This window comes from Rhineura floridana, chromosome 4 (assembly GCF_030035675.1).
Source record: "Rhineura floridana isolate rRhiFlo1 chromosome 4, rRhiFlo1.hap2, whole genome shotgun sequence".
Classification (NCBI taxonomy): domain Eukaryota; kingdom Metazoa; phylum Chordata; class Lepidosauria; order Squamata; family Rhineuridae; genus Rhineura; species Rhineura floridana.
In genome coordinates, this window is record NC_084483.1 from 141,243,435 (window position 1) to 141,269,915 (window position 26,481).

The 26,481-nt window shown below is 40.4% G+C and overlaps 1 protein-coding gene across 1 annotated transcript in view; it reads right to left on the bottom strand.

Moving 5' to 3' along the window:
* The window catches only part of PLD5 (phospholipase D family member 5), a 182,077-nt gene that overhangs the window by 22,418 nt on the left and 133,178 nt on the right, over window positions 1-26,481 (bottom strand). Inside the window, exon 5 of the mRNA XM_061626400.1 lies at window positions 1,245-1,372. Within this exon, the coding sequence (XP_061482384.1) occupies window positions 1,245-1,372 (128 nt within the window). The remainder of the gene's footprint in view (window positions 1-1,244; window positions 1,373-26,481) is intronic.

The window sequence follows — 26,481 nt, forward strand, 5'->3', positions numbered from 1 at the left end:
TTGTTTCCGGACACAATTCAAGGTGCTGGTTTTGACCTATAAAGCCTTATACGGCTTAGGTCCAGGCTATCTGTCAGAGCGCCTCTCCCTCTATGAACCTGCTCGGACTTTAAGATCCTCCAGCGAGACTCTACTTATTACCCCTTCCTTCCTGCAAGTTCATCTTGCAGAGACACAGAATAGGGCTTTTTCGGTGGCCGCCCCTAGACTGTGGAACTCTCTCCCTATTGAGGTCCGGTTGGCTTCCTCATTATCAAATTTTCGTGCACAGGTGAAGACTGTTCTATTTAGACAGGCTTTTAACCAATGTAGTTAGTTTTAACCTATGTTTATTTAATTCCATTTTAAATTGCTTACACTGAATATCATGTTTATTAATTATTGCTGTTTTAATGTTTTAATGTAAGCCGCCCTGAGTTCCTTGGAAAAAGGGCGGGGTATAAATATTTTAAATAAATAAATAAATAAATAATAAAGGAATAAGAGTTAACAAATTTGGGAAAGAGGTCCTTTGTTTAAATCCCTCAGATTGTAACTACTGCATTTTTTTAAAAAAAAATCAAGAATTTAGTGCAGAACACATTTTTCAAAAATATCCTTATGGAACAAAGTTATTTACTTCCGCACAACAGATATATAGACTTGAAAGGGGCACCCCTGGACCAGAATGCCACAATGCAAAATGTCTTAATCAGAATAAACCTGGGAATTAATATTGATTCGCCTAATTTTAATGTTTGTCAGTTTTAATTGTCAGCTAAAGAAGCAGTAGATCATAGGCTCTGCCATAAATAACAGCAATATCTTAGATCTCAACTAAGTGCCAAGCAAGGCATGACAATGTCCTGTAATGTGGCTTTGTGTGACAGATTTTTTTAAAAAACAAAGAACCAGTGTGGGGATGGGTAGAACTTAGCAGAATTGGGACCAGGGCATGAGGGGATTGAGATTCCCTCTGCCCTGCTATTCACAATGGAAAAAATCTCCTACTGGCACCAACCACGATAATCACGACTTTCATAATAAAATTATCTACTGTGGGCAAAATTCAATGTCATGCAAGTGCACTTCTGCTCACACAAAAGGACTTCTTCCTCTCCTCCCCCTGCACCCCCCAGATCTGCTCTTGAAGTTTCCCCTTCCCGAGTGTGTGCAGAGGGAGAAGAAAAAGGCAAAATCCTGTCAGGAGACCAGAAGTCCGTTCCATGTTTTTTAAACACTTCTGAATTTGCAATTTAAAATACCTGGCCCAGTGACTTCCACTCTAAACTAGCACTTCCAATGTATACATGTTCTTTATCCACAATCCAGAATGATGACTGCAGATGGCCATCATTGTAAGCAGTCATATTTATATACATCACTTCTGCACCTAAAGAGGACAAGAACACAACAGTTAAAATTGTGCAAAAGGAAAAAAGTTTACATAGTTAATCATTCCAGAGCTTAACAATGCCGTCTTAAACATGTTTATCTAGAATTCCCATGTACCAATAAAAGCGTGCTTAGGGCTGCATACTCAGACACGAGGTGCACTTCTATGCATGTTTACTGAGAAGTAACTCTCACTATGACCTATGGGGCTTGTTCCATTATAAGTGTATTTAGGAATGTCATCCTACATGAATGAAATAAAAGTACTAAGTACTACATTCAGGAAGAATACTACATTCTGGTAATGATGATATTAGGAAGGCCAAGGGTTTCAGAACAAGATCCAGCAATTAGACCAGGTGTGGGGAACCTTTGCCTCTTCAGATACTGCTGAACCACAACTTCCATCTTCCCTAACCACTTGGCCATGCTTGCTGGGGCAGATGGGAGTTGTAGTTTATCAACATCGGCAGGCCAACAGTTCCTCACACTGGATTAAACAAACAGTACATTTAAATATCAGAGTTGCCTATCTGCTTAAGTACGTGCTGCTTGTAGAAGTAGATGGAGGAAAATCTTTTTAAATGACCTTAAGCATAGACCTGCCCAGAAGATGGCTGGAAGCTGCCAGCCTGCTTCAAATAGCTCTATCCACCTTAAATTCTTGCAAAGTGTCATGAGCTTTCTTTCCAACCAGCATTCAGTTTTTTGTGCAATGGTCCATGTCGAGGGCCAGCGTCAAACGGTGGCCAGGTCAGGCCCTGGCCAAGGGCCCCTCACTAGGGTGGGAGAGTAGCACTCCCCTTCCACAATCCGTGGCAAGAACCCTGCCTCAGATCACAGGGACAGAGCTTCCAGGCACCTGCATGTTCACTCACTCCACCTACCTCTCTCCTGTATTCTGCTAGGCGTGCAGAGCTGCCATCAACCAAGATGGCAGCAGAGGCTTCTTTAAGGGGCTAATGCCCCTACCACCATCTTGGTTGATGGCAGGCATGTGAGTGCACGTAGTATATCATGCATGCGTGCCATCAACCAAGATGGTGGCGGGGGTATCAGCCCCTTAGTGAAGCTTCTGTCGCCATCTGGGTTGATGGCAGCCCTGCGTGCATAGCGCACACAGCAGCAGAACACAGGAGAGAGGTAGGTGGAACAGGCAGGAGCCACACACTTGGGGCAAGCTGGTGCCCAAGGGCACAGTCATGCCTGGCACCAGCCCTGTCCATGTCCACTCAGGAAATACATTTCTGATCTCTCAAAATCCATTTTCTTACAAGATCTGGGAAGGGGAGGTCCTTCCTCTTCTTGACAGGTATCACAAAGTTCTAGCTGATTACTGTCCTGGATGGTACATGTCTATAAAGAACAATTCTTATTCAGAACTCTGAATTCTTATTCAGAAATCTGGTTGATTGTTTTGCTCTTCCACTTAGGAGAGTAGTTAACTTGGCAAACCATCCCAGCCATGTTCACATCTGGCCTTTCTCCATATTGTAAGAAGAATTTCTACATATATACACAAAGACTTCCCCTTTTAGTTTTCTATTCCTAGGAATATTTGTGAATAAAATCAGAATGATTTTTTTGTGAGACATACCGTTATTCTTGCCTTGCTTTTAGTACTACTGCTAGAAAAATATTCTTGTCAGTGCAAATGAAGAGAATTCAGTAGGATTAACTGCATGTATTTTATACTAGGCGATCCCAAAATGTTTACTTGGAGTCATGCATTTCTGATTTCATGGAACTTAGTTTAAAGTAAGTGAACTTAGCATAGTTGGGTCTAATTAGAGGTGGCAATTCTTAGAAAAGTGCAGCATTGTTGTTTTATTTAAAAAATGTGTTTGGGAGAAACAGAGAATCCAACAAATCTGATTTAATTAGTGACAGAGGACTGGAGCCATTTCATATTGGATATATTCCAGTAGCACACAGGTAAAGAATCTCATCTCCGGCCTTTCTTCTTAGCTCTGTGCAAAATGTCTGGAGGTGTTCCAGAAGTCCCATTAGTGCAAACCCTCTGTGTTCAAATGAGATTAAGTGTAAAGTGGCAGAATGCACAAGTCAACAATATAAGGCTATCTTATTGCACATCTAAACTGATATATGTGTTTTTCAGGAATACAATACTTCAAATCCTAGGAAGATCTTGTACTAACAATATTTGAGTTGCATATTATTTATTTATCTATTAAATATATTTATCACCACCCTTCACCAAAAGGTCCCAGGGCAAATTACAAAACAGAGGGGGAAACAATGTGTTAATTCACAATAATTAAAAATATATGCAAGTTATACATGCAGATTTGCACTAAAAATGTGATAATGTAAAATACTGCTTTTCCAAGTCTCAGATTCCAGCAGCATACTGAATCATCAATTTATTTTGTCTTTTGCTGGAATGCCACTGAAACAATTACAGTTATAACAAGGATGCTCTTGGTGGATTCTGTCAACTGTGTTTAACAGAAAATTATGCTCCAAATAACTGACTATATTTCTTGTGCGTATATTTCAGAGCAAAGCTGTCAATCAAAATCTTAAATATCTATGAAAATTTGTCCACATTTTATTGTATATTATTTACAGAAAACAAAATAAAACCTTTGCAAAATACACCCAAAACTTGGCACCCAAACGTACAACTGTCCCATTTCTTAATTTGGTACCAGAAAATCTTGCTTTATGCTTTCAACCTTCATAGTATTGGAACAAGTTTTCTCAGCTTATAAATATAACTCCCCAAGGGAAAATAAAGTGACTTCTTTGGTAAAATAATAAAATAGACAAGTGTTTAAATGTATCTCCAGTTCAGAAAGTGGATCACTGTACTTTATTAGCTACTGTGCCCCCTAAAATAAAGGTGCAACGAAGCCGAATAAACTATTTCAAGTGTTGTAAGATTGAAACCTATGCAACTACACATACACATATGCACACACTGTGTGGATTAAAAACACACTCCTTGCCACCTGAGAATTATGAACCTATGAAACAACGAAGTTCAAAAGCATATTGATACAACAGCAAATAACACGGTATAGTTCAATAGGGATTCTCATCCTTATCACCCACAAGATAGCATTTTACATTATAATTAAGGCTGCAATCTTTTTACATGAAAGCAAGATGTAGTGCCACTTTGGTGAAGTCAACGCTAACGTTCCAGGTGTCAAAGCAGAAGAAAGAGTACAAATATGCTAACCGATAGAACATTGGGTGTTCCTGAATGTTTGAACCTGCCTTCCATCCCTGCTCCGCACCCCGGGACTTACCAGGTCATGGGGTGGTCTTTGTGGCTGTGGCTGAACTCTGAGCCGTCATCTTGGTGTTGGCGTGCGCACACAGCACAGACACACTGATGTGGCACACCATGGAGGAGGGTGGGGTGGCCAAAAGGATTTAAACCTGCACCGCCTGCTTCTTGCCGTCTGGAGGCCCGCAGGTCAGGGCTATACGGCCTGGGGGCACAATACAGGCTGCCTTTGAGGGCAACGTGCCTCATCCGCTCAGAGTTTCAGGGCACTGCGGGGTGGGCTGCAGCAGAATGACCAACCAAAGTCATGTGTATTGTGTCAGAAGAGCACTTTAACCTGCTTCCTTGGATCAGTTTTTGCTTGAAAAACCACATGGTACTTTTTGTGTCCAATACATTAATTATTAAAAAGAAATGAAGAAAGTGACTTGGAAGTTTTAGGGGTATTTTTCCACCCTAAGCTGAATTAAAATGTGTCTCAGGGTAGTAAAATGTCTCAAAATAAAGCCATGTGTGTTGTCATAGAAGAAGAGCACTTATCTGCTTCTTTGGGTTGGTTTTTGCTTGAAAAACCATGTGAGACATTCTTTATCCCAATATGTTAACACTGCCTGGGACAAAAAAAGCACCCCAATAGCCCAAATCAATACATTTCGTGGGATGTTTGCCCCAGAAATTTTTGTGTACAGAAAGAAAAATGTAAATGGTAAGGGGCTCAAATTTGGGGAGATTGTTTACTACTAAGTAGGTGACAATATCCCAGGAGGACTACATTGTAGGTTTATCTCTATGTAAATTCTGCAATGAAAAATACATCCGGGATGGGTTTCAACCTCACTTTTTTTGTAAGAAATTAAAAACATAAAAATAAATAAATTTTGCCTATAAATTTAAATAGGCAAGACTATGGGATTCCTAATAGGGAACAGGAAGGGTCCATCTCACCTCTGTTACTTGAAAACTCTTAAGTGAAGATAGGGATGCAACCTTAGACCCCACACTTGCAACATGAGCCCCCCCCTTCAGTTACAGGCACAGTGCTGTGAAATTTGAGAAATGATACCAGGGTTTCCATTAATTTCAGAGAACTGAAGAGAAAACAAGCAAATTTGGGATTTAACCCTGGGACAACTAGAGTTTACAAAAGAGTTTTACATTCAATTTGCATGTGCTGAGCTATTTAGTAGGATGACGCTGAATGTCAGATTGCAGCCCACATTTAGTCAAACAGTTTGCTGGAAACACAGATAAATACAGCCAGCCAGTGTGGTGTAATAGTGAGGATGTCAGTCTTGAACCTGGGACATACAGATTCAAATCCCCACTCCAGTCATGAAACTCACTGACTGATCTTGTGGCAGTCACTTTCTCTCAGCCTTACCTATGACACAGGGCAAAATAAAATGGGAGAGGAAGGTGAACCATGTCTGCTTCTTTGAGCTCCTTGGAGGGGAGACAGGATGTAAGTGAAATTAATAAATAAAAATAATAAATAAATATGAACTATCAATGTAATAGTGTTTATTTCCCATTTTTACAATGCAATCCTATATTGTATAGGATTTTTACAATGCAATCCTATACATTTACTCAGAAGTAAGCCTGAGTTCAATGGGACTTACACCCAAGTAAGTGTGTACAGGATGGCAATCTTCATCTTTGATATTGATGTTGGCTATTTACACTATAAACCTACCATATTTGAGACTCTAATTTTATTTTTGTAAAGTGTTTTGCATATTTTCTCACTAGGTGAACACAAGATTGAAGCAAACACACACACACAGCCACTGTGTTGAAGCATATTATCAGCAGAACTAAGAGACAGCTCTAATCCCAGAAGATTAACAACAAATTGAGCTACTAAAAGAGAATGCTAGATTCTAACTTTTGATACAAATAGATTATCTGTGAAAGACCACCAGCGACTGCCCCACTGCCTCCTTGGCTTTGGTCCTGTGCAGAATCAGGTCCCCGGTCAACTGAACTGGCTGAGGAAGAAGGGCTGGGAGACATTCCAAATGAGAAACAGCTAGGGAGAAACTCAGCTGTGGGTAGGGAGCCTGCAGAAGCCCATATAAGAGAAAACCTGAATGAAGCTAGGGAAGGTCTTCAACCTGAGAGAGAGAAGGGACTGCCAGAGACCTTGGGGGGCTGGAAGGCTATAGGATGAGGGGTATGTCCTCAGCCTAGACCCCTCCAGGGACCGGGAAATGACCCTCACTAGGGAAGTGTGGAGTGATGTAACTGCCTGTCCCCAATAAAGTATAAGAAACCAAGCTGTCCTGGGGGTTGTGATTTTTTTTGTCATGGCAAGAGGGAGACTCAGACCATGAAAACTGGGCCTTTTGATTTTCCCCTATCCATGGATGCCTAAGAAGTGGTGGAGAATGCAAGCAACGCAACCCAGGGAGCATCAACCTCTACCCAGGAAGACCTTGGGCCTGGTTGTCAGAGCATCAGTACATACAGGCACAGGAGCAGCAAAGATTACTGCAGCAGATGGCTATGCAGCAGAACCAGTTGGTGGAATAATTGTTTGCAATGCTAGAGCTGGGGGTTATAGAGGAGTCCCCAAATCCATGGCGGAGTCAGCATGTCCTGGTATTTGACTGAACTTGTCATTTCCAAGTGTTTTATGATTTGGAATTTCTTTCCCTCCCTTCCTCATGTAGCATTCATATACTTAATATTGTATTGGCTGTTACAATACTCTTTTAAGTAGTTGGGGATCTCTTCATACTATCAAGGAGTATGGTGGAGGACAAGGTGGACAAGCTATATACAATATAAAGGCCCAATTTAAAAGTACTGACTTTTAAATCCTTACATACCTTAGGACTCAAGGGGCCTTCTCCCAGGCTGGTGGTCTGATGTCAGTGGGGCAGTGAATCTGCTGGTTTTAGTCCAAACTTTCAAAGAGCTGTCCAAGGTGCTCTTGGACAGCTTCTTGAAATTTTAGACTAAAATTCAGAGCAGATTCACTTCCCACTGACATCAGAGCCACTAGCCTCCATTGCTTCTCACATAGCAATCTCTTCTGAGCCCTGCAATCAGTGGGCAATGGGGCTCTTCTCATTGCCCCCCCCAGTGGATTTAGCTTGCTGAGTGGCAACATAGGATAGTTCCTTCTCTGCTGTGACTCCCCAGCTTTGGAATTCACTTCCCTAGAGGCACACACAGCAGAGACCTTGTGGGGTTTCCACCATCAAGTATGCTTATCTCCATACCATGTTACTGGTCTCCGGACTGCTGCAGTTTTGATTCCTATTAGTTGTTTTATTTAAATGTATTTTTAATATGCTGGAAACTGCCCTGGGATTACTGATGTAATGGTTTAGAAAACAGATGAATAAATATGGCTCACCCTTTGTATACAGTGATTTGCCATGTGGTTCCACTATTCAGAACTCTTCCTCTTGCAGTTTGTGGCAACTATTAAAGTGGTGTCCGATATATGCCGTAAGCTATTGCACACAAATGTTCTGCTTTGTTGGAAAGTTACCATGCTAATTCACTTACAGGTTGTCTCAGTGCTGCTTGTTGAGCATTTGAATGGGGCTTAATGTTGCCCTTTATTAACTGAGGCTGTTAATCAGAAATGGGCTCCACCCTACAAGTATATGGGAGAGCAGGGACTAAAGCCAAAGTCCACCACACTGAAGTTCAAATGCGATCCACTGGATCATAGTGAATTCAAAAGTGTCAACATTCACATATGGAAGCTCCATGGGAACGTAAGGATGATTTGATTTTTTGTCATTTTTCCAAATTTGTTTTTCTTTGTCTCTTAAAAAAATCATTTATTTTATCTTTTTCTAACTTTGCACATTATTTTCTCATTCAGGGTGACTTACCCTCATTCTGTTGACCATCTCAGCACAGGATCTGGGTTTCACATTTTCCTGTAAAGTGAATGAGAAAATGAGCCCGGTTTTGATGCTGCTGATAAATTACAAAATAAAATAAAATAAATCTTATGGTGGGAGTTTTCATTACATTTCACCTCCCAGCTCCCAAATAGACCCAATGCACCTAACCCTGGACTTCAGAATAATTTATAGGGTAAAAGCAGTGAAACTGGGTATACCTCTTTCTAACATTTGGCTATCTGTGGGACTTTGGCAAGAATAAACTTACATTCCCATAGAGCATTTCACATATTGAATGTTGACAGTGTAATGGTTTAAAAGGCTTGCTGAGCTGAACACATATTGCACAGCATGCAAAATCACTACATGTCACTACCCTTTTAATATATGCAAAATTCAACATAATAATAATGAGATACATGAAGAGAAGTACTCCAAAATCCATAGTTGGGCAATACCTTTATTAGGACAAACCAACATGTTGCAAAAAATGTGTTCTCCAGAACTCTTCGTTAGGCTAGATGATAACGGAAATCAGAGGTTAAGGGAATGAGGGGGGGGGAGTACAAAAGACAGGCTGGATGTTGAAAACTTGAGCTTTGTAATTAGACAGTCTGTAAATGGAGATTGCAAGCTGAATTAGTCTCTGTTAGGTGTTTGCAGGTATCAGGTTACACCTAGGATTCTGGGATGAAGAAGCAATGACTCATACCCATTTCTAAAAACATGAAGCCCAACTGTTACCCAAATACAAAAGCAAAAAAGGCTATTAAAAATACAACCATGCATTCTAACCATATGATAACTGATGAATTTCCACCAACCATCAAATATTTATATTATGCAGAACTTTGCACATATATTATATGGATTGATTCCATAAAGGAAGCCACAGACCTGAACTTACAAGATCTGAACATGGTGGTTTATAATAGATGCTACTGGAGGTTGCTGATTAATAGGGTCGCCATAAGTCGTAATCAACGTGAAGGCATATAACAACAACAAAAATTCTTAACTGCCAATTACAAGCCAACTAAAAATGTCAACTTATCTCCATATGGCTCACACACATTTGACTTTGGCTTAGATCCTAAGATATAATAATAATAATAATAATATTTAATTTGTTTGTCGCCTATCTGGCAATTAGCCACTCTAGGCGACGTACATTAAAAGAGATAAAATACAATAACAGATGTAATCACATTAATAACAATAGGTAAAATACTGGACAGTCATCAATACATATAAAAGCAATTATAATAACAACATACAATAAATGACAGTTAACTTAAAGAAGTTTGAAGTGTGCAGTACTGATAATTAATATTTATACATTATAGTGCTACACACAAATCTGTATTAAGTCAACTTTAAACTATACAGGTTAATGTACGTATATATTGTACTGTAAAGTGCAATAAATGTGGGAAAACGAAGACAAACAATTTGGCTCTAGGAATAATTTCACAAAATCCATATTCACCAGCGATCATGTAATTATAATAGCTTTCTAGAAAACAAATGATTGCCCCTCTTTAAATAAAACACATTAAAGAAATCATCTGACATTTTACAGACAAGCAATGCACTTTCTAGTAACTCATGAGGGACTTTGTTTCAAGATTTTCAGTGCTCATCTAGGGTTGCCAGGTCAGAAGCATCCCAAAGCCTGAGATTCTAGGGGCAAGCCCTAGTGATGTCACGGGGGAGGTCATAGTGATGTCATGGGAATAGGCCATAGTGATGTCACAGGGGCAGGCCTTATTGATGTCACAGGGATGGACCTTAGTGATGTCACAGGGGCGGGCCCTAATGATGTCATTAAGCATGATACATTAATTATCAACCACAGTTGCTTGGAGTATACAATTCAAACAAAAACATTTCTCTGATAGGAAATTAAGATAGAAATCTTACCTAAAAGATAGAGCCTGGGTAGGGAACATTTAATCTAGCCTACTTGATACTGGCAAGAAGGATTTAAGTGTCCTCAGGCCAACACAGTCCCCAGAAGACCATTGTAGGAAGAAAGGAGTCTAGTGTTGTGGGGATGTTAGATAGGAACACTCAGAAGTAAAGATGGATGCCCCAGAAGGCTGCAAATCTAAACACACTTGATGATGATGATGGACTGCCTTCAAGTCGATTCCAACTTATGGCGACCCTACGAATAGGGTTTTCATGGTAAGCGGTATTCAGAGGGGGTTTACCATTGCCTTCCTCTGAGACTGAGAGGCAGTGACTGACCCAAGGTCACCCAGTGAGCTTCATGGCTGTGTGGGGATTTGAACCCTGGTCTCCCAGGTCCTAGTCCAACACCTTAACCACTACACCACACTGGGTCTCAGACACACTTACTAAGGGACTAAGCCCCATAGAACTCAACAGGACTTACTTCTGAGTAGATATGGTTTGGATTGTGCTGTTGGTAAAGCTTGAATAGGGATCCTCTGCAGAGATATATGCATCCAAGCAGAGTTGGCAACCCCCTGCCTGGAATGCCCTGTCCCTACCTTTTAAGATGGCTTCTTTACAGATTTGTCCCTTCACTTCCAAAAGAGGCCTGAGAAATGAATAAGTGTAAGAAGATTCTCTACCCTTTTCTGTCTTCCTTGAGGGCTGCTATAAATTCACTTTGACAGCCACACCAATTCCAGTGAGTAATAATTGACAGAGAGAAAACACACATGGTTTGATCTACCTTCATAGACAGCAGCTTGGGAACAACAATTGCAGCCACACTTCCCAGTATGTGAATTCTCTTTTATCACTATTGGGCAAGAAACAAACTGTCATGCAACCAACAAGGTGCATCATCAGTGGGTTTAAGGGAGTTGAGCGGAACGCATGGAACCACTGTTGTTGCTTCTATGGATGTAAGGAAATGAGGTTAAAGGTAAATGAAATGCAAATAGAAAAACAAAAACAAAAGACAATGATGATTTCCTAAACGCAATACCATACCACCCACAACAAGATTCCTGTAAGGCAGACAATCTCTGCATCCCACAACCAGTCAGGATTCATAACCAAAAACCAAAACTAAAAAACTGCTGGGAGCCAGTCAGCCAAGGTCACAGAAATCCCCATGTAGCACAACCTGACCCAGGGGCTGCAGTTACTGCAGAATGCTGTGGCACAATTGTTGACAAGAGTGAGACCCTATCACAACATAATACCTCTGCTCTGAAATCTGCACTGGTTGCCAATTTGCTACCAGGCCAAGCTCAGGGTGTGCTTTCCATGTTACGGGTGCCACATAGTACTTGTTCTGCTCTCTTAAGAAATCAGTCCTTTAGTGTGGCAACACCTACGCTTTGAACTCTCTGCCTATTGACATGAGACAGACATATTTATTGTACTCTTTTCAGCACCTGCTAAAAACATTTTTGTTTAGGCAAGCCTACTCAGGCTATTGTGTTTACAGTAGGGCCCCACTCATACGGCAGGTTAGGTTCCAGACCCCTGCCGAAAAGCAAAAATCACAGAAAAGTGGAACATAGCATAAAATGGTGCCTGACGCCCTTCTCAGACTCAGTTGAGGGGGGGAGCAGAAACAGACAACCACCCCCACAGTCAGTGCCACAAGGAGTGATAGAAAGGGAGCTGCTGCCGTGAGTTCCAGAGAGAGAGCCGCTGCTGCAAGCTCCAGAAAGAGAGCCGCCTCTGCGAGCTCTGCCTCAGTAGCCCGCGAGCTCCCAACGGCTATAGTAGCGAGCTGCGGAGAAAGGAGCAGCTGCCGAGAAAGAAGAGACCCTCTTCCGAGCACCCAGCGGGGGAAGATCAGAAGTGGTGCTGCGTAAAGTGGGTGCGAGACGGAGTCGCTGCTGCGAGCTTCTGACTCGCCGCTTCAACCAGCTAAGGACGGGGGTCGCTGCCGCTAAAGCAAAGGCGGCAGTAGCAGCCTCTGCTGTCCCCCAAAACGAGGACAGTCAGGGAAACAGCTGGGTAGAAGGAAAAAGGGGGGAAATACCGACTGAAAAGAACCACCCCCAAAACAACCCAACCAAAAAACAGAAAACACTAAAGGTGATAGAGGAGGGAGGGGAAGACAAAGAAGCTGGGTACAAAGGAAGAACAGCGACAGCCGCAGTCCCAATACACTCTCTCTCACATACACACATGTTACCTGGGGAAAACCGCCATATTAGTAGAACGCCGAGAAACGGCACACCAAAAAGCAGGGCCCTACTGTATCTGTTTTTAACTCATTGTTGGTTTTATTATTTTGAATGTTTTTAAATACCTGTATTTAACTGCTTTTGTCAATAATTTTATTGTTTTAATTCTTTCTTTAAACCACTTTGAGATTTTTTACAATAAAGCTGTACATAAATGTTGTAAATAAAATTCATAAATAAATTTTGGAGTTACTGTGGCCCTTGGGTCTCTTTCCACTTTTAGGAACAAAGGAATTTACCTTATACCGACTCAGGCCATTTGATACCATCTAGCTCAGTACTGATGACATGGACTAGCATTGGCTCTCCAGCATTCCAGCTAATAGTCTTTTCCAGAAATTGAATTTTGGACCTTTGCATGCAAAGCATATGCCCTGCCACTGAGCTACAGCCCTTCCCCTGTTTAAAAAAGGATTTTTAAAAATTATTCTTTTCAATTCACTAATTAATGCACAGCACACCCTAGGGCAGATCCACACCATTCATTTAAAGCACATTAAACACACATTTGAAGAACATGAATCCCACCACAGAATCATAGGAACTGTAATTTGTTAAGGGTGTTGGGAACAATAACTGTGAGGGGGAAACTACATTTCTCAGGATTCTTCAGGGAAGTAATGTGCTTCAAATGTGAGTTGGATGTGGATCTACTTAAAAATCTTTGCCTGCATGTAAATCATTTTAATGATTTTTTAAAAATGGAAATGAGCTATAAAATTTACTGGGTGACCATGGGCTACTCACCATCTCTCAGCCTAATTTGCCCCTCAGGATGAAAATAACAGAGGGGAACCATGACCACCCCAAGTAAGAAGGGCACACTTAAAATGTACAACCATAGTGTGAAATCAAATACTTATCGGGACCTGGTATGAAGAAATATTTATATAAGCATGGCAGTCAAAGATGTTTTTTATTTATGCAACCTGTAAAGATATTTGTAGTTCAATCCTATGATTATTTACTCAGAAGCAAGTCCCAATGTATTCAATGGGGCTTACTCTAACAGGGAAGCGTGCACCAAACTACAGCCTCATGCAATAAGGAACACTCACCCAACCCAAAATTCAAAATCATGTTACTTTAAGCTGTTTTGCAACTGTATTATACTTGTTTTATGGTTATTGGATTTTAAAGGGATTTATTTCTTGATGTGAGCTGCTTGGTTTCCAATTGACAATCCTACCTCACACGGTTGTTGGGAAGACTTCATACACACACACACTGGAGATGTAAAAATACATACACCCCATATAACAGTTTATTGTCAAAATGGGAACTTTTTAAAAAAAACCAGTATTAGTTTCCTACATAATAAAAGCAATGATATCTATGTAAGCATTGCCTAATTGCTTTAAAAATAGGATTGGAGAGGGAGAGAAAGATTTACAACACAAGCACAATTCTTTGCTATGATTACTCAAAAGTCCCATTAATTTACAGCATAATCCTAACCATGTCTACTCAAAAGTAAATCCTATTGAATTCAGTGGGGTTTACTCCAGGTTTGTAGGATTAGCATTGCAGCTTTACTCCCAGAAAAGTAAGATTACAGCTTCATATTGGGAACATTTTCAAACTGCCATCATCAACAGACCAGGAAAATTTAAACTCCTACACACAAGAGGGAAAAAAAGGCTTTTGGTACTGCTGAAAGGTATATACTTACACAATTTATGAGATTTTCAGTTAAACAGGAAAAAAGAATTCTACCTTTGCAATGGAGTTTAGGTACTTCCTGGAGGCCCAGAAATCCCTTATCAATCACAACTTTGACTTTACTTATTGGCTACAAACCTGAAAGGAAGGGGTTAGAGCAGCCAGCTATGAGACCATTTCACAGAAGTTGCAGGGAGGTGGCTGATATTTTGGTGTATATCTCATGAAGCAGACTACCTAGAAAGATTTTTTTAAAAAAATGAAAACTAAGAGTCCGGAAATTAAGCTGACTCATCTGGAGAGGATTCCAAAAATCCAGAGTCTCCGGGCAAAAACTGGACACCTGGCAACCCTACTCTTCTCACAAGCCAGGCACCAAATCTACCCCTCTCATTATGCAAGTGGCTCATGTGGCAGAAGCTGGGAAGTGAGGAGCAGGATTGACAGAGATGTGTAGGCCAAGCACCCTTTCCTGCACCCTCTAAGCTAGTCTGCTGCCCTTAGTTCAGAACAAATGTTGAAATAAGTAGTTTAACAATCAATCCCTCTTCTCAGGAAACTGGAAATTGTAGCTCTGTGAGGTCTCCTAACAACTCTCAACACTCTTAACAAATTACAGTTCCCAGGATTCTTTGGGGGAAGCCATGACAGTTTAAAGTGGTATAATACTGCTTTCAATGTACAGTGCAGATGGCACCTCAATCTAGTCAGCTTCTGTATGTAGAATGAGGGAGCAGTAGCATCTTGCTCTTGTTCTCAGGCAGAAAATGCTTTGGGCTGTCACAACACATCAACTGAAACAGTCTTTAATCATTTGTTTCAATAGACAACATGTATCCCATTTTTACTACATGCATGCTACACAATGAAAGCAAGTTAAATCAGAATGGCTAGATTATAATTTAGATTTATTTCCTAATCATTTTTCAACTGCTAGAAGAGTTGGATGTAAAGATCAATAAAGTGTGAATCACTCTAGAAGCAAGTAGATAGACTTATGAAATCAGGGAATACAACAAAAATCATTCATATAGAATTTCCTGAAGAGGAATTATTATGGAAATTCATACCTTCAATGTTATTGTTTAATAAGTATAAGCACATTTATCCTCTTGTATACAGAACACATATACCAAAATCAAATCTTAAGAGGAGAATGTAGAAAATAAAAATAATCCTATAGGTAGAAACTAATCTGATTCTGTAAAAATACTAAAATTTAAAATGATCAGCTGAGGTATTCATAATTGAAACCAGTTTGAATATTCTAAAACAGTCAATTTGATCAACCTGCATGAGTCACAAAGGACATTAAATTTAATGCAACAGCAGTTTTAATCCTCAAGGCAGGCTTATGCCTGCGAAAACACTGAATTTGATTAAATTTGTGGTTCAAATACCTCTTTAACATTTATGATTACAGTAGGGCCCCGCTTATACGGCGGGTTAGGGACCAGGCCCCTGCCGTAAAGCAGAAATTACCCTAAAGTGGAACCCTTTGACTTTAATGGGTTGCATTGAGCGAAAATGCCACAAAATGCCGCAAAACGGCAAAATCGGCTTTAAAACGGGGAATTTCCCGATTGAAAGCCACCACATCAGCGGAACGCCGGAAAGCGGAACGCCGGAGAGCGGGGCCCTACTGTACTTTTTCTCCCATCTGTGTTATTAAACATTAGTATTCCATTTCCCCCCCCTCCCCCACTCTAAGACAAGAGATAATAAAAGATCACAAGCAATGTATCCTCATGTGTTACATGTTACATGAAAGCTGCAAAATCTGGAAGTAGCCATTGAAATCCAAATATATTAATAAATGTAAAAATCAACACATTTTTCTTGTCTCTAATTATATATGTAATAGGCATTCTTTATTCAACTGGTGGTAAAAAGTAGCTTGCCAGTTCAAGCACACCCCCTAAGGGTTGTATTTAGGGTTGCCATATTCCAGTTCCACAAATCCGGGCAGCCTAATTTGCATATTTGCATATTATGCAAATATTTGCATATTAATATTTGGATTGTCCAGTTGTTTTGTTTTTGTGCCTAGGAATTACCACCAAAAACTGGGGAAAGATGTGAGAAATCTTTTTTAAAAAAATTTACATTTTCAGCCTTAAATGCCTAGACTCTAGTTTCCAACACTATGGAATATTTATTGATTGATTCACAGGATTTATATCCTGCTCTTCTGCTGTTAAAAACAGAGCTCAGGCCAGCTTACAAATATAATAAAAACAATAAAAATACACAATCAATATAAAAACGCAATAAAAACACAAAATAGCAACAAATATAAAGTAAGTCAGGGCACCAGTCCAGTTAACCATTACATATACAATATATTTCAGAGATGTGGTGGGTGGAGAAAAACAAGAAGCCAAAACGTTGGAAAAATGAATCTTCCACACCACATGCTCAGTTCTAAATATTGTAGCAGCAAGTTTTACAGGTTCCTCCAGTATTCCACTGGTGCAGACACTCAGACATTCAAAGTATCTGTATGTTTCTTAAGTTTTATTTATTTATTTATTGAATTTTATTTATTGAATTTATTAGTCGCCCATCTGGCTGGCTGTCCAGCCACTCTGGGTGACGTACAAAATAGGCATACAAAACCTAGACATTAAAAAACTAAAAACAATGAAGATAAAATCTAGCCAACCCCAAAAGCCTGCCTGAAGAGCCGGGTCTTCAAGGCCCGGCGGAAACTCATCATGGAAGGGGCGTGGAGGAGATCATTTTGGAGGGAGTTCCACAGGGTGGGGGCCACAACTGAAAAAGCCCTCTCTCTAGTCCTCACCAGTTTGGCTGTTTTGACTGATGGGATGGAGAGAAGGTCTTTTGAGGCTGATCTTGTTGGGCAGCATAGCTGATGATGCTGGCAGCGCTCCTTTAGATAGACTGGGCCGAAACTGTATAGGGATTTAAAGGTGAAAACCAACACCTTGAATTGGGCTTTGCTTAACTCAAAATTTCTTTTCCTCTCATCAACCACATCTACACAGGTTCCAGCTCCCTACTCAAAATGAAACTGGGCTTGGAAGTGTGCAACAACCCCACACATACCTTGCTAATTAGATTACCAATGCCAGGATGACTGTCTTATCGACTACTCTCCTGCTCCCCCCCCCCACCGGGCATCATGAAAGAGCCAGTCCTGGATGTGAAAGTTGGACAGTGAAAAAAGTGGATAAGAGAAAAAACCACTCATTTGAAATGTGGTGTTGGAGGAGAGCTTTGCGCATACCATGGACTGCGAAAAAGACCAACAATTGGGTGTTAGAACAAATTAAACCAGAACTATCACTAGAAGCTAAAATGATGAAACTGAGGTTATCATACTTTGGACACATCATGAGAAGACACGATTCACTAGAAAAGACAATAATGCTGGGAAAAACAGAAGGGAGTAGAAAAAGAGGAAGACCAAACAAGAGATGGATTGATTCCATAAAGGAAGCCACAGACCTGAACTTACAAGATCTGAACAGGGTGGTACATGACAGATGCTCTTGGAGGTCACTGATTCATAGGGTCGCCATAAGTCATAGTCGACTTGAAGGCACATAACAACAACAACCTCTTCAAAGTACTGATAAGCCTCTTGTTTTAATTAAAATAATAATTATAAATTCTTGCTCTTATCACTAATGGGAGTTAATTATCTTGCATATGCCCATAGTAAATTTTCAGATACTTTCAGACCCTCAGCAATTTTCAAGTGGTCTATGTAGAAGAAAAGTTTGGGAACCCCTGGTATAAGACATCTGCTTATGTCCCTATGCTGCTCTCACCCCTCATTTAGGTGCCTGGGATGCATGCGTGTGGACATACCTCCTTACAATTATGGACAGTGATTCTTAATAATAAGTCTCCAGACACAAAGTTACATAGGTATTTATCAGTTGTTTAGTAGAAAATTCAGAAGTGCAGAGTCCCTTCATGATAGTTGCAGCCACGTACACCCTTTTTTGCTCCTGGATTAAGAATGAGATCTTTGTTAATGCATTCTCTCGTAACAACAAACATCTCTAGGAGCCAATCAGCATGTAAGTGGAGAACGTTAGCAACTGAGAAGAGTCTTCTCAGTGGCTGACTCACCTTCTTTCACTCTGATTGGCTCCAATCAGCAGGAAAGGCAAGGAAGCATATTAGAAGACTCTTCTCAGTGACTAACACACTCCCTTTTCATGCTGATTGTAGGATGTTTAAAGACATAGGGACCCTGCTCCCAAAAAAGCAGAGGGACTAAGACCTCCTGGGCGACTACACTCCTGGTGCTTATGGACATGACCGTAAAATATTTTGTAAAGTGCAAGTTTGATATGACATTATTTATTAAGTGTGCTTAGGATTACACTGATGGCATCCCCAAATATGTACTTTCACACAGACTTTGGTTTTCCATGACACAATGTTCGTCCAAGCCTCCACACTTGGGGGGGGCACTACTTGCACACCCCTTCCATAAACACATCAAAGTTGGATACACACCTGAACCAAGACCCAGACAACAGGGCACTCAAAACAAAAACTTAATTACAGTGGCTGAGTAGATCTTGTACAGTGGTTATACTGACTGGGCAGCCACTGTCCTTCATATTTTACAAAATACTTTTTCCTATACAAAGATTAAATTTCTGTGTATGAAAAAGTAATATATGAAGTGGTCTCAATAGTGAGAAAAGTAAACAAGTGAATGGTGATCCAAATGTTTTTCATTATGAAGCTAGCTGCCAGATGATGTATCGCTTTCCCTACGCATGCAGCGTAGACTGAAAAAACAGCACCCAAGCCACCATTCAATACGTGCACGTGTTCTTTCCAACACGAATCTACAGGTCTCAAAAAGTAATGTGTGATAAAGTCAAACACCTTATAACATGCCTCAGACATGGTCTCTTGTTCTACCAGCATGCCTTCACACCATCACTTTGCCAAAACATAAGGATAGGTAAATTGCTTTTAGGGAGGTTCACAATTATGATTTCCTATTTATTTAATCCAAAAATATTTAAAATACATAAAAACAGTCAGGGGAGGATATTGGAGAAATATAAAATAAATACAAATAAAAAAGGGGGGGAGGTGAAGAGACTTTAAATATGCTACTCACCATCTCTCAGCCTATCCTCCCCTCAGGTTGAAAACAACGGAGTACCATGACCACCCCCAGGAAGAAGGGCACACTTAAAATGTAGAGGAAAAAATCATCTACAACAGTAGTAATACTAGACCACCTCACATCAAACCGCTATGCCACGCCCCTTTTGAGTTTGATGGGTGACGTCAGCAGAAGTCCCCCCGGAAGGCCCACCCCAGAAGGCCCACCCCGCCATTTCCGTTTCCCCTGATGACCTCACCAGATATCCCATCCCCCAGAAGCCCTAGCCCTCATGCCCCACCCCGGAAACGGTAGCCCTGTGACCCCCCAGGAGCATGTGGTCCTCGCTGGACCAATGGGCGTATTTTTACTCAAAACGGGGTCCCGGATTGGTCCCTATAGGGGCATGTGACCCCTCTATGAGCACGTGGTCTCCAGGGGACCAATCTGAAGAGGTTTAAAACCCCAAAGGTGAAAACAGGGTACCAGAATTGCACCCCGAAGGGGTGCATTTCCACCCCCTCTCCAGACTGCTCCCTATAGGGGCATGTGACCCCGCTACGAGCACGTGGATGCCTGGGGACCAATCTGAAGAGGTTTAAAACCCCTAGGTGAAATTAGGGTGCCGGAAATGGACCCCGAAGGGGTCCATTTCCACCCCCTCCTCTCCAGAGCAGCCCAATAGGGATAAGTAACCCCTCTACAGCTACGTCACCCAAGGGGGGAGGTTTTGAATCCCCAACCAATCAGGAGAGGGGATGGAGAGACCTGGTACAGAGGTGTATTATGCATACCCAGACACGCTCTGAGGATCGAACATGGAACCTGCCAGCACCCCTTTGAGTCCTACGGAATAAACTATGCCGCCACCCGCAGAGAGGCCTAACCCTCGAAAGCACTTTATTAGCACAAGTTCTAATGAAGATGAACGTTTTTCACCAACTAAACTGCTAAAAGAGGAAGAGAACAGCCAAATGTGGAACAGCATGTTGGAGGCCATTGCAACAGATAACGCTGTAATGTCGGTAAGATTTAAGTGTAAACTACACGCGTGGAGAACTGCAAAATATAGGAGAGGCAAAAAATGTGAAAACGTCCTTACTTTTCTAGGGATCTTCAGTAACTGAAAACTCTGCTGAAGCTAGCTCCCTGCCATGTCCAGCACCCCTGTGCAAGACGGTATCAATAGAAAACATTCACATGCAGGTTTGTAGTGGGATTATATGCATTTGTATTATAAAAACAGAGGTATGTGTTTGATTTTTCTAATTTTTTATTTTCTTTTTTAGAACTCTGCAGATCTGCCAAGAAATCATCCCAGGCATCTCATCCTTAGAAGCATCCTTGGCATTCAAACCCATGAAACAGACAATATTTTACCAAGGAAACGGAAGACAGCAATGAAATGCATTGTCAGAGCAACTGTGTATGCCATTTTGAAGCAATGTTTAATGCAAAATATGTATAATTCTTGTGAGGGGTGCCTAATTCAGGCCCCATCTCAGAAAAGACATGACTGTCTGACCTGGACAAATCCTGTCCTTTCTAGAATGTTGAGAATTATATGTGGAAAGATCTGTTTTAAAAGTGTGCTCCATGTTGTTATCTTAGCAGCATACAGTCTGAATTGTCTTGTTCTAACACAAGCAACTGTTGATGCAGTATTAACCCTTGTTACAAGAGTAGGCCGTTCCCAGAAGTCTGTCAAAGTTGTTGAAAAGATACTGAGAGACACTGACCAGTCATATCTAAGCCACATTTTAAATGTTATTAAGGAAAGAAGTTACAAAACTTTTCTTACATCTCTCAATGAATCTTCTGAATAAAACGCTCTTTTGGAAACATAGTGTGTTTTTCTTTCTTTTTTTTTAAATAAAGATGTAAATAATCTCCTCCTGTGGAACACATGAATGATTAAATTAGGCAGCCCTCACGGTGGTGAGTTAATCATCCTCACCATTTCTGCTTTAATGCCAAAAGTAAATAAACATAATGGATGCTGACCATGAGCAGCTTCCTAGGATTTAATCCTATATGGTCAGCTTCTTCTAGGTCTTAATTCAAACTGGGGAGATTACGGTTTAAACAGAATAAATGTACAGGATCTGTTTTTTATATCCCTCTAGGTAAATCTCTGAAAACTAAAATATAGGGTTACCCGTGAGCTAAAGAAGCTGCCCCTGCATGCAGCATGTTTGTAAGATGTAGGGTTTTTATACTGTATAATCTGAATGAACTGTGTTAAATTCAGGCTTACCAGAGAGCTTCAGTTATAACACCCCCACCCCCCACCCCCTAACAACAACAAAAAAGAGCCACTTTGCAACATACCTGTAATACTGTGGAACCAATCACAGATCAAAAATACCCTGTTTTTTTCAGGATGCAGTTATCCCTGGTTATTTTTGTAAAACACATGGTTTTTGCATGGCACCCTAGAAAATAGCCAGCCATACAGTGACCACATGGGCCAGAAAAAATGGCAGTGACCACATGGGCCAGGAGGAAAAAAAATGGCTGCGACCACACAGTATGGTCATATGATTCTAGAGGAGATCACCTGGTATTGGAACGGCCAATACAGGACGCTCTCTATAGGTAAAAAAAAATAGCAGTTCTCCAGGGCGTAGTGTAAACCAATCACAAAGCCAAAGTCTGCATACATTAGGTGTGATGATATAAAAGGGCCTACACAGCTCAGGATCTTTCTTTCTTTTACCTGGCATCCGTGTGTACCATCTATTGTTTTTCTAGCACGATTTAATAAGTTTGAGGCCATGTGGCTATTTCTAGCACTTTTTAAAATTCTTTTTAAAATAAACAATCTAATCTTCTAGAAGGTAATTGTTTATTTCATTAATGTGTTACATGGTTTAAACATCTATTGTTTTTCTAGCACGATTTAATAAGTTTGAGGCATGTGTCTGTTTCTAGCACTTTTTAAAATTCTTTTTAAAATAAACAATCTAATCTTCTAGAAGGTAATTGTTTATTTCATTAATGTGTTGCATGGTTTAAACATCTATTGTTTTTCTAGCACGATTTAATAAGTTTGAGGCCATGTGGCTGTTTCTAGCCCTTTTTAAAATTCTTTTTAAAATAAACAATCTAATCTTCTAGAAGGTAATTGTTTATTTCATTAATGTGTCGCATGGTTTAAACATCTATTGTTTTTCTAGCACGATTTAATAAGTTTGAGGCTGTTAGCGCTCTGCTGCGATAACAGGGTTTAAATTTACTTTTTCTTTTTAAATATAGTATAGAAAAAGCCCTCAGCATCATAAGAGAATGTCTGCAAGTAAGCTCTTTTTTTTTCTCGTCAAGTTTGCAACATATAGTTTATTTCTGGTCCCACGTGAAGAATTCCCCCCCTTTTTCCCCACAGATTCTGTTCTTCAGGGTGGGAAAGCATCAAAGACAATGCAGCAAAATTTATCCAATCTGTTTGAAGGTAATTAATGTTTGTTTATATAAAGAAATCAGACATGAGGTCTAAAGTCTGGAGCATAAATTATAGGAGACCTTCTGAATGTTATGAGGCTTGTACATTTATTTCTCAGATAGAAATTATACAGGATATATTAAACAGGGAATATTAACCAAAACGGCGGATAGTAATTCTTGAATAAGTCCATGATTCTGATCTTCATATTGTGGAAAGGTCTCTCAAAATGCTTAACAAAACCGTATTCCTGCAATAAAGATAGAGAGTATTTATTGTTATGGCTGAAGGCAGCTAATTTCTCAAACTTAAGAACAATATATTTTTGTTATACTCACCCATCCTCCATTTTCCAAGATCCATTCTGATTTTGTACTTGTGATGTATGCTGTGATGCAATGTATAAGCTGATCCTCATTGCTTTGTGTCAGAGGAACTCCACACATCTGTAATTTTTAGGGATAATACCTCCAAACAGAAGAGTTGTTACAAGACAACCCCAATTTGATTTTCCATCAGCAAATACTGATTCTACAACTCTACCAAAAGTATTGCATGCTGCCTCTGTAGATTTAATTTCAAGAGAGTTCAAAAAGGGGGCTATTTTTTCTTCAATCTCCTCTTGAATTGGGCGGGCAATATTTTCAAAAACTAGGACCGGTTTGAATTGTTGTATCTTAGGTACTGTTCTCCCACAAACAAAATTTAAGGAGCATTGAACCATGGTGAATGTATGGCTCTCCATTTTTTTCTGAATGTGCTGCTAAACCCTAGTCATGCTCTATACTGGTTCCAAGGGGGGCAGGTCTCAACATGTATTCCTTATCTTCAGAAGCTCCAGGGCCAAGCTTTCGCAATGTTTCTAAACTGAAGAGAAAGATAAGCACCACCCCTTCCAGGATCTCAAATAATGGTATGATAAAGGATTATGAAAAGAAACAATTTCTAATTTCAGTAAAATTCTCATGCGTGTAACGCGGATGTTTTCTGGCTGTAGGTAACAGGGTTCAGGAAATTGAGGTGGCAGGACTGTCCCTTAAAAAAACAAAGAAAACGCACCACATAGAAGGACTGCAGACCTCAGATGGTACAGGTAAATAAGATATTTCAAGTTGTAGTGGTCATTTAAGGTCAATAAGGAAACCATCAAAAGAGCTAATATGTTGTTATTCCTCACAGTGTACAACAAACCGCCACCAACAGCAGAAGTTACAGACATAGAGATCCAGGCTGTTCCTGATCCAGAACCTATACAGAGAAGGTGTGACAGCCCCCTACATTCATCACAAGGATCCCTAAAATTATGGATTCCCACACAAGGGCCTGAGGAGCAAGATCTACATAATTGCGTTGAGCAGTATAGACTAGTATCAAACACATATGAAGCTATTGAGAACACGGTTAAAAAAGCTAAGAATATGTTTAAAAAAGCTAGCATGATGATGATGAATGCCAAACAGTATCAAACATCTGCAAATCAGTTTTGTAGAGGGGGCTGTATTGATTCACCAGCCATGACAACACTTCTTAAAGAGATTAAAAAACAACAACAGTATCACTGCTGTGCTAATAGTATTGCTAAGCATGTACAAAGGGGTGGCGGTAAACCCCAAAAAAGGTTCGGGAAAAACAAACCAACCCAGTCCCAGCTGTACTGGAGAAGGAGGATTAAAAAAATACTGTGCATGGCTAAAAAAACACTCTCAGCCTCTAAAAGCCATAAGCGTTCAGGTAAAAAAGGCTGTAAAAATACTCCATCTCTAGGCTCAGCAGTTCTAAAACATTTCAAAACACCACAGGATGCAGGGTCTTCAGGTTCACACATGTCTACACAAGCTCAGGATGTGGAGCCTATAGGGACTGTCTCGCATTCATCTACACCACCCCCAGATAGTGAAGGTGAGTGTGCACCCAATGATCATGAGGGGCTGGTATATGTAGAACGGGTTGCCACATACCAAAGACATTTTGAAGGCTTCCAAGCATTGCGTATTACTGAGGTATTCCGATTTATTAATCTAGACCGTATCAGATCATATGCCCACGCTGTATCTGAATTATACAATGCCATCCAGATGGTTCTACAAGATATTAATAGTAGAATCGCTCCTGAGGATTTTGTTCAAATAATGTTAGAGGGTGGGGGTCTATCAGATCCACTATTTTCAGTCAGAAGGAATAGGGATGCCCTGAATGCCGAGGACTTTCTAATGCACATGAGCAACCTCTTGCAGAGCAATGCACAAATACTTGCAGATGTCTCTCTGCGTTTGGTTGTTACAATTGTGAGGCCTCCAAATGGTGGAGGCCATAGGGCAATAGGTTCTATACCCAACAGTGCAATCATCAGTAAAAAAAGACAATATCTGGTAGATTTAAACTCCATGGGTAACAATCTCTGTTTTGCAGGGGGGCTCTTAGCAGTCATGGCTGAGAAGACCCTTACAGATACCGAATTGTGGACAGCAGCAGGGGAGTTGCATAAGGAACTAGGCTGGAGTGATCAAAAGAAAGTTGCCCTTAATGATGTTTCCTTTTTTGAAGACATTTTAAAGGTCAACATCCAAGTAGGCCACTTCAATAAAAAAAAAGGGCTGGAATCTGTATCACACAATGGGACCGAAATACCCCAAAACCTATACTATGCTTCTCCATGATGAACATTATTATGGAGTACACAATGTAAAAGCTGTTTTTGGATCTAAAAACTATTGTGAGTATTGCAATACGTTATACACACACATGCATAATTGCATGTATCGTTGCAGGCTTTGTCTTAGTACAGAATGTGTTAGTAATGTGGGTACACTGCAGAGATGCAATAATTGTAAGATGGTTTGCAGATCTGCATCCTGCTTATTTAGGCACAGACAATTGGCCTCTAAGAAAAGTGTAAAATGTGAGCACAGAATCTACTGTGTAAAGTGTTCCTCTCTTCAGAATCCAGGGCATGATGACCAAAAATGTAAAGGAAGACAATGTAGTGTTTGCTGGGGGTTTATCACATTGGACAAGAATCATCAGTGTTACATGGCCCCTATTAAGCAACCTAAAGTGTCTGTAAAATATGTGTTTTATGATTTTGAGTGTCATCAGTCAACAGGCGTTCACATTCCAAATTATTGTTTTGCACAAGCGTTTGCAGGGGAAACTGTGGAATGTTTTAAGGGTAGGCGCAAGGATTGCAAAAAGAAAAGGGGGAACAAACAGAGGAAGAAGCCAAGCCAGAAAAAGAATGAGTGGCCCCCTGCAGGTAAATCTTGGGAGTTTAAGGGTGAGTCATGCCTTGCTGAGTTTATAAACACCTTCACTAAGGATAGCCAGTTCAGCAACAGCACATTTATAGCTCACAACTCTAAAGGCTACGACTGTTATTTTATAATTAGTCAACTGATCAAGGAAAAAATGGATGTAGATATTGTTGCTCAAGGGGGGAAACTGCTCTGTGTGACAGTAAACAGGCTAGGTATCAAATTCATTGATTCCCTTGGTCATTTACCCATGGCCCTCTCTAAATTTCCATCTGCTTTGGGTTTTGAGGGATGTAAGGGTTATTTTCCCCATTATTTTAATACTCC